The 9,099-nt window shown below is 39.3% G+C and overlaps 1 protein-coding gene across 1 annotated transcript in view; it reads left to right on the forward strand.

The window, feature by feature from the left end:
- ATP10B (ATPase phospholipid transporting 10B (putative)) overlaps nucleotides 1-9,099 on the forward strand; it is a 45,121-nt gene that overhangs the window by 22,095 nt on the left and 13,927 nt on the right. Inside the window, exons 6-8 of the mRNA XM_017737477.1 lie at nucleotides 3,659-3,786; nucleotides 4,912-5,164; nucleotides 6,040-6,275. Of these exons, the coding sequence (XP_017592966.1) occupies nucleotides 3,659-3,786; nucleotides 4,912-5,164; nucleotides 6,040-6,275 (617 nt within the window). The remainder of the gene's footprint in view (nucleotides 1-3,658; nucleotides 3,787-4,911; nucleotides 5,165-6,039; nucleotides 6,276-9,099) is intronic.

A 9,099-nucleotide genomic window follows, 5' to 3' on the forward strand; every position in this document is an offset into this window, starting at 1 on the left:
CGGGCAGGGCAGGTGCAATGGATCCCCCGCGGCTGCAGGGGGCGCTCCGGAGCGAGCTCGGGGAGCACGCGGCACTGGTGCCCCGGTATCCCGGGAAGGGATGGAATAAAGACTTCACAAACCCCTGGGCAGCTGGCCCCGGTGTCTGGCTGGACCCTTGGGAACGGCAGGCTGGAATGGCAGGCTGGAGTGGCAGGCACGAGCACAAATCCCGGGTGGCAGATGAGATGTATCCAAACGGGGAACCCCCCTGGAGGTCTGGGCAGGCAGGGTGAGCACGGCTACAACGTAGCGAAGGCTCAAAGCAACGGCGGGTCAGGGCGGCCACAGCCCAGCTCCCAGCGGGGTAGGGAAGGCAGGCTTTGGGATCCCGGGGCTTCTCCAGCAGAAGGAAAAGCAGCCGAAGAAAGCAGCCTCCCTCTCTGTCCAAACACCGAGACCGACTGCCCACACACCCAGGTGAAACAAAAGAGTAGCCAGCTCCTTTGTTTTGAAGTATCCAGCCATTTGTTCCCCTAGCAACATGTATGGGGAAAACTCCTTTAACAGAAAAAAAAAAAAACAGGAGAGCTCCTAAAACCCCAACAATCAATTATGTGGGTTTAAATAAGTTACTGCCTTTTGTCCAGGCCTCTGGCAGCAGGCAGTCGCATTATTGAGGTGGCCAGCACTCCAAGACCCACTCTCATTTGCAAGTTCTTTAATAATGGCTGATTCAGTCTATTATAGAATGAATTATTTATTAATAGGCACAAAACTAACAAATGTCAGACTTAAAACAGACTATTACTACACAGGAATAAGACAAATGGGAATACTAGTATTATACAGGTGGGGTTAAAGGTACCATGAAATTTACAGCTAGCTAAGAAATAGTATAAGTTAGGATCCATTGTTTCTTACCACCAAATTGTTGAAGGGGCACACATCGAAATCCTTTCCCTCAATTTCCGGAAAAGTAACCACGGAACCTATGTCCAGACTTCTGGAAGAAATCTTCTCACATGTTCCCAAGGGGTGTGTAAGAGACTTCTGCCTCTGTGATAATTCATGAGGACTTTTATAGACATAAGAACCATGTTTTTTGGTAACCGATATTTATTTTCTTTCATCTCTTTCCACATCCGCTCTCATACAAAGATGTATACTCAGGGCTAGGGCTCAGACTCTCAGTTGCCTGGAGATGCCTGGAGCCCTTGCTGGGCTCTCTGACCCCTTGCTGGGCTATTAATCTGGCCTGAGTTATCTCTTCCAAATGCCCCAGCCATGAGAGAGAGGGAGCCACAGTGATTAAAATCAATCTTGTAGACATGAGTGAAATCTAAAGCAGAATGCTCTTGGTGTCCTTAGACCGTCCTTGTTGTTTCCAATGGATGAGTTAAAATGGCAGATCTGAGCAATTCAGATGAAGAAAACCCACTCATGGCTATAAATGTTTCAGATAAGATTCATCCCCACCATGGTATAATACATGTAAAGCAAGAGAAAGCCGTTCTGTGACTTCATTGTAGGAATTGGTATTTGCCAGCTGAGATCTTCCTTCCTTCCTGAGCACTTCCTGAGGGGGTGTTTGTTCCTTGTGCATAAGAGAAAAAGTAAAATTATTTTGCTTTACTTTCATTTCAGTAGCGTCTTCCTCTAATATGTTTGGGAGTGATATTAGACAGAGACACACAATTTAGAACCTAGCTGCTCATAACTAATTCATTCAGTTTACATCCTCCATGGCTTCCTTCCTTCTCACAGCCTTTTTACATCAGGCTGTGAGATGGAATAATTGCTTATGTTCGAATAGCCTGCTTTTTTCTGGGGTCCTTGCAGGTGAACACATGAATTTAGTAACTGGTGTTAACTGACTGGAGTTTACTGGATTGCTAATCACAAAAAGATCATCTTTGCTGTGTGTGCTGCTTGCCTTCTAGCTCTTATTATAATCTGTCCCAGGCAGGCCAGAATTAATAGAATCTCATAATTCTCAGCAAAGGACCAAATTTTAACTCCACTGACTTTTACATGGGGCAATGCTTTAAAGAGAAAACAGGAGCTCCCATGAGCCCATTTTTCTTTTAATTTGTTTTGTTTTAGTGATAACTTGCTTAGTGCTACTGCTCTGATTTAATGACAGTCAAATCAAGTTTTCCTGTGCCTGCCCTGGAGGTATGGTATGTGGCATACCAGTCAGTCATCCGTGTAATACCATGAGAAGTAAGGGCCATCCAAAACAAATAAACAATTGAACTGACTTAATCACTTCTTTCATTTTACTGCTTCATGTTGCAGTGGGCCTTTTTGGCACCAAAAGGGGATTTCAGTTTGACAACTGAGCTCTGTGTGAGGGAGAGATTTTATTTTCCTTGTTCCCTGTCTGCTGTCATGGGGATTTAGAGACTTGTCTTTGTCGGGTGTGTAGGAGCCCTTGAGAAATAAAATCCTTCAATTTAAGGTTTAAAGAATTCTCAGATGAAAAAATCTGCATTTAAAAAATAATTTATCTGCTCAGCTTAAAAGAAATCAAGTGAAACATGTAGAACAGTAAAAAGTCCATTAGCTTTCATCCAACCAAAACGTCCAGAGGCTTTACCATGACTTTGTGCTTTGCAGCCTTGTCTGAATGTAGGGTTCGAGGAAGAAGTATCACTGGTGGATCAGTTATCAGGATTGTTTTTGCACACTGTGATAAATTGGGGTAAGAAGTGGCTTGTAGAGCAGATTTGTCCTTATTCAGATGTGACTGTGGTCTGAAGCAGCCAGAGACCATTGCCAAAATAATTTCAATATTTTTGGCAGCATTTTAATAGGCAGATGCTGCAAAACAACTGCTAGGTTCACTGGTGCTAATGAAAGTTTTATTGGAGCTGGATATGCAATGTGGACTGATAGAGGTTTTTGGCATCTGGACAAATGATGCAACGAGGGGAACCAAGTTGTTGCCTTAGCTCCGTGGGAAGTTTCTGATGCTGTAAATTTAATAATGTCCTTGAGAAAAGTTTATTTCAATAAGGACAGTATGGAAAGTGGTAAAACAATTGTGATGGGATGTTGTTAAGTCCTGGAACAGAGGCTTTGTTGTAACAGTGCAATAATATCTACTGGTGTTTAAAACACAGAGGAAGAAACAGTTTGGGATATGATTTAATTGAAGGAATGTAAAGATGAGTTGCCCAGACTGAATTTAGGGGGTTTGTCAACTCTTAACAAAGACAGATTGAAATCAAGAATGGCCAGGGAGAATAAGAAATATTTTAGTTTGCCTATATACAAAGGTTCTAAGTTTTATTTCTGTAACAGGAAAGAGAGTCTTCAGCACTGAGGATTTTTATGGGTAGGTGATAGAGATGGAGTCTTCCAGCAGGGAAGCGTAGAATGAGAAAAGATCTGTGCAGAGTTAAGAGCCATAGAGAACACCTGCTGAAGCAGAGATGAATTAAAACATCCCTGAATATTTATTTCTCACTAGCGTATCAATTATGTGCATGTGCTACACAGATCTGCAGGTGCTTTGCATTCTCCAAAATATTTGCAGCATTGCTTGGGGAGCATTGTTTTGGAAATGCTCTCTCTGTTTTATTACCAGAGCAGTCCATATCTGCACATTTCAGAAGCTTTGTCACTTGCTTCACTGCTCAGCCGATTTCAATCTCGTATCTCATTCCTACAGCGCATGGCATTTGGACAGGAAACTTTTGGGAGCACCCACCTTATGATGTCCCAGATGGGAATGGCAATTTTGTGTCTCCAGTTCTTGCTGGTTTCTACATGTTCCTGACAATGATAATCCTGTTGCAGGTAAAAGACAAAAACCTCTCTGTTACCTCCAAGGAAGAAGCTACTCAAATTTGAATATAATCACTAATGAACAATCAATATCAACTAATAGCTGTGCAGTGCCTTCTTAATTCTATTTGAAAATATTGCTAGGAGTGTTTCAAATCATCCAGGTGTGAAATAGTTTATTTTTTTTTTCTTTCTAACTGCAGATTTTTTTTCTTGCTATTGAAACTGCACAAGGCTATAAATAGGAAACACACGTATAATATCTTTAACTCAGAATATCTAGCAGATGCAATAAAGAGGATGTTTACATCCAAATGTCAGCTTTTTTTTTCTGCCTATATCCAGAATTCCAAACTAAGGATGCCACTTAACATCTCAGAAAAACAGTGAAACAAAAATTTCCAGTTTGTCAGTGGGGAATAATAACTAGGTATGGTTCATCTAGTCTAGGAAAGAAGCTAAATTGGAAGTAGGATACTTGTATATCTGAGTGTGATTAAGTCTAATTGGGAAAGAATATTTTATTGGGTGAGGAAAAGAATTACATTTACTTTTCAGATTTCTTGATGTCACTGCTGACATTTACATGGACAGAATTTCTTTAATATGAACAAAATCTGAATATAACCTTCAGAGCTGCTCAGGGATTCCTTGGGGGATTATACTTCATTACTGAAACAGAATATCTGTGCATCTAAAGAAATCATTATTATTTCAGGGCAAGGAAGATCGTGGGTGGGAGATCTTGTGTGCAAAGTAATGGTTTGTGAAACTTTTCTACACTAAGAGTTAGTCTGTTTTAGTCCATCCTTTCAGAGTTTCAGAAGGGTAAGAACAAGCATGATCCTATGTCCAGAAAATGTGCTTTGTAAGGGCATCCTCTGAAAGACCCATCTTTGAATTTGGTACTCTAGGAGTTTTGTCTTAAGTTTGCCACTTATTATCCCTGTTTCTCCATTTCTATTGTGTGCAGGATTTTTTTTTTTCTTCCCTGAGTTATTATTCATCAGTACTATAATATGTCTCTAGGAAGAACTGTTTCTTTGGAAATCATTAGTATGCCTATGCCAGGACACTGCTGGTAGAAAGCAGCAAAATTTTTATCACTGCTCACTGAGAATTTAAACTCTCTTTCAGATTTTAATCCCCATTTCTCTTTATGTGTCAATTGAGTTGGTCAAATTGGTCCAAGTCTTCTTAATTCACAATGACATTGACCTATATGATGAAGAAGCAGATTTGCCCATCCAGTGCCGTGCCCTCACTATTACTGAAGACCTCGGACAAATCCAGTATATCTTCTCAGACAAAACTGGGACACTAACAGAAAACAAAATGGTATTCCGACGCTGTACTGTTGATGGAATTGAGTTTTCCCATCAGGAAAATGGTGAGAGACACTTTTATATAATTGCTGTTTTTGTCTGAGCAATTAAATGTTATTAATTTAAATATTAAACCTACTGAGCCCTCTGATTGAATGTAGACCTTTGTGGATTAGTCACTATTTTGTGAGTGATTGCTGATACAGAGATTCACAAAAGTGAAGGCATTTTAAATGATTCAGAAGTCATATGGGAAAGGTTTTCCAGATCCTTCTGCAGGCACCTCCAGGATTTACCCTGCATTCAGTATCCACTAGAGCACATCAAAAGAACATTTTCTCTTTCATTTCTAAGTGAACACTGGACAACCTTTTATAAGCTCACAAACTGATATTAGTTAGTATTTAAACTCAGTGGGTCCAAAAGTAATTACCATACACTTCCGTGTGGTATGAAAAATACAGGCACCCCTTCCTGAAAGTGGATTCTGGCTGCAGTCCAGATCTGAAGGATCTTGGCAATTGGTGTTCTGAATTCAGGAGGTTGACTCAGGCCCCTCCTTCATCATTACTTTCATGCTCTATGTAGTGGAAAGGATCCTGTTAAGATGGCAAGCAGCTGCCAAAGAGATGTTTGTGTTCTGTGACAGAAAATATTAGCAAATTTGTGAATTACCGTATTTCACTCTCCTATTCCAAATGCAAAAAGCAGCTGAAGAGACAAAACATTTAGAGAAGCCCATAAAACTGACTGATCACTTTGAAAACACATTTTCTTGCAATAATAACACTAGCAGTTGCCAGAAACTGCAGTGGACAGTGAAATTTTTCTGGTGCTAAAACGTTTTGGCTTTAGTTTAGTTTGTTTCAGGTTTTTTAACTGATCAAGGAATTCCTCCTAAAGAATGGAAATGAGGTAAGGTTGCATTTTTCTTTCACAGCCAGGCGCCTGAAAACACACAAAGAGTTGGATTTAGACAATGAGGACTTTGCAAAACTTCAACATTTCACTCTTCCTCCCATGAATCTTGAGAAACCAGCCACTTATAAGCACAATAGCATGAGAACTTTGAGGAGGTGCCAGAGCGCCCGGGCACGTTTTCAGGGGCACACAAGGAACAGGTCAGTCGGTCGACGTGACAGCAACCAGTCTCAAGTGGCTTTCAGCAGCACCATTGTGAGTACCAACAGACTGAGCTAACACCTTTTAAGTTATGCCTTCTATTGCATTTTGTGTTGGAGAAATCCAAGCCTTTTCAGAGCTAAGAGAGGGAAGGGGGAGACAAAAAATCACAGTCCTCGATTGGAGCATGCAGGCCGCAGTCAAGGGGGTTCAGAATCTGTTGTAATTTAGGTCTGAAACTTCCCAAATTCACACACAGCCTAATTAAAGTCAGACTGTTCTGCTCTTCTTGAAAGTGTTTTAACAGACATTTTAGACAATGCTTTTGTGAACACTAAGAGAAGGTCATACACTTTCAACATTAGAATTCCAATTAAAATTAAAGGTCTTGAATATACGTACAAATCTTCATTAAAAGAAGTCTAACAAATGCAGCATTCTCAGAACTTTTTTTGCCGCAATTGTTATAAGATACTATATTACCTCATTCAATTCCACTGTCATGTAGTAGATTCTACTCAACACTCCTACTTTTCTTGGAATGTGGGTGTTCTGTCAGTTGCTATCCTAGCATTTTCCAACCCAAACCTCATGAGTTGCTGAGAACATCTCAGTGGATTCTTGAAAACACATGAGTCATGACTTCTCAGAACTTCTTGTAGGTAATGACTGTTGAAAGGTGATAAAGAAATTTCTTGCCAGTGTATTTTCCAATTATATTTTTCACTGACAGGTCTTTTCTTTTTCTTCTAGAAATAACCTTTTTTTTTTTAATTCACTGTAAAGCAATATCTGAGGAGCTAGTATCAAATACCTCTTTTGTAGAAGATTCAGCTGCTTTCATGGAAATAACCAGCCTTAGCTGATCATAGGTGTCATTCTATCTGGATAAACTGTTTAACCCCCATGACACTTGTGAAGATGTAGTAAAAATGGAGCCATTTAGATATTGCACAGAACCTGCCCTGTATGATGTCCTTTACATGACATAGTACTAACCCTTTTTGCCAGCTGAGCCAATTCCCTATTAATAAAACAGAGATAATAAATTTTTTCATGTCTCTATGGTTCCTGCCCTTTGGAACTTACATCACCTTGTCTGATGCATTTTTACTCTGCTACAAATCTCCAGCATCCTGAGTACCCCTGGAATACAGTGTGTTGTAAGCCTGTGTGTATGTCAGCAGACAGAGGTTTGAAAGAAAAATCCATCTTTCAACAATAGAACATGATAGAGAATTAACATTTACTCTCTCTACCTTTAGGTGTTCTTATGAATTAAGAGAGTGACAGTACATTTCCTTCTATATGTAATAGTTCAAATAAGTAGTGCCTTGCTATTAGAAGCATTTAATAAAGATTTCCATTGTCCTATGGTCATCAGGTTTTCATGCCATCAAGTAGAAGAAATGCTATAAAGTTAATGAGGAAACCTTTAAACTGAATGGCACTAGACATTTTATATCAACAGTTTCACTAACAAAATTGTTAACATTTTAAATGTAAATTTAAGTGATCACCATCGTTATTGCTGTTTTATTCAGTTTTCTTTTTTGCTTGGTTAGGGTTTTTAATATATGTTCAGGCTGAAAATTCGGGTCAGCGCTGTTTTCACTTAATGTGAAGAAGAAGAAGATGAAAAAAAGTTCTGATAAATTCTGATTTGTTTTGTTTAGTTTTGTTTTTAAAACCTGTCTTGGAGGCTTCAATTAGACTGATAATTTTCAATTTCCAGAGGAAACTTTTGAGTTCAGAAAGTTGCTGCTGAAGTGAAATGCCACTGTCCTTTTTGACAAGAACTTGCAGCAGACATTGAGGATATAGGTCAAAAAGAAATTGAGTGGGACGATGACAGATAGGAGAGACTGAGATCCACATGTAATAATTTGGTGTTTGTGGTGTTCATTCTAATTGCAGCAATGCATGAAGAAATTGGATGAAAAATTGTGCAAGGTGTTGGTGAAATTCTAATCCTTCATGTTCCAAATTTATTAGAATTCCCAACATAACTGTTTGGATAGTTTTATCTGCACATATGTATTCTTCATTGGAATTGTCCTGTTAAGCTATTTGGGATTGTTCTATGTACAAAGCATAGTACTGGCACAGTCCCATTACCCACAGAACTGCTGCAGTGCAATATTGTGAAATAGTTTCTTAAAATAGGCAGCTTTAACTTTCCAGCCTCTGATTCTTTTTAGGAGACCACAGAAGATAACAAAAAAATCAGGCTTATCCTCAGCATGTAATAGTTTGTTAGAGAAAAGACTCCATCAATACTGCAAACATGTCTTTGTATGTGAAGTAAAGAAGCATTAAAACACTAAGCCAGAAGAACCAGAGCTTTCCGCAGCAGGGAAAGTGCAAAGCCTTGTTCCAGCTTTGGATTTCAGTTGAAATCCTGCAAATGAAATACTGCAAAATGAGCAGTAGATTTATTTGCAATTATTAGGAAGAATCACTTGTCACTTTAGCAAGCAAGAGATAGAATGTAACATACTCAGCTCAGCACAGTACAGCCAAAAAGGTGCTTGGGTGACTTCTGTTCCATGATTACGGAACTTGGGAAAACTGTGCCAGATTGAATGTGGTGAGGGTAATAGCTGAGATGAACTAGAAAGCAGCTAAATAACTTCGGCAGTTCCTTAAAGAAGGCGTGCAAAACTGTTGGCTCATGGGAAGAAGTCTTTTAAATTTGGAAGTTGTTGTTAAATATGGCCCCAAATTTATTCCAAACCAGATTTCACTAACATGAAATTTCCATTATAAGTAATATTCCCATAGCTCTACATCAAATTTAATTGTAGGGAAGTGACACTGTTAAGTAGTTTGGCTTGCAGATTTAGGTTTGATTTGAAAGAGGGTGCTCATAAAATTA

The sequence above is a fragment of the Corvus brachyrhynchos genome, unplaced genomic scaffold (assembly GCF_000691975.1).
Source record: "Corvus brachyrhynchos isolate BGI_N302 unplaced genomic scaffold, ASM69197v1 scaffold16, whole genome shotgun sequence".
NCBI lineage: Eukaryota > Metazoa > Chordata > Aves > Passeriformes > Corvidae > Corvus > Corvus brachyrhynchos.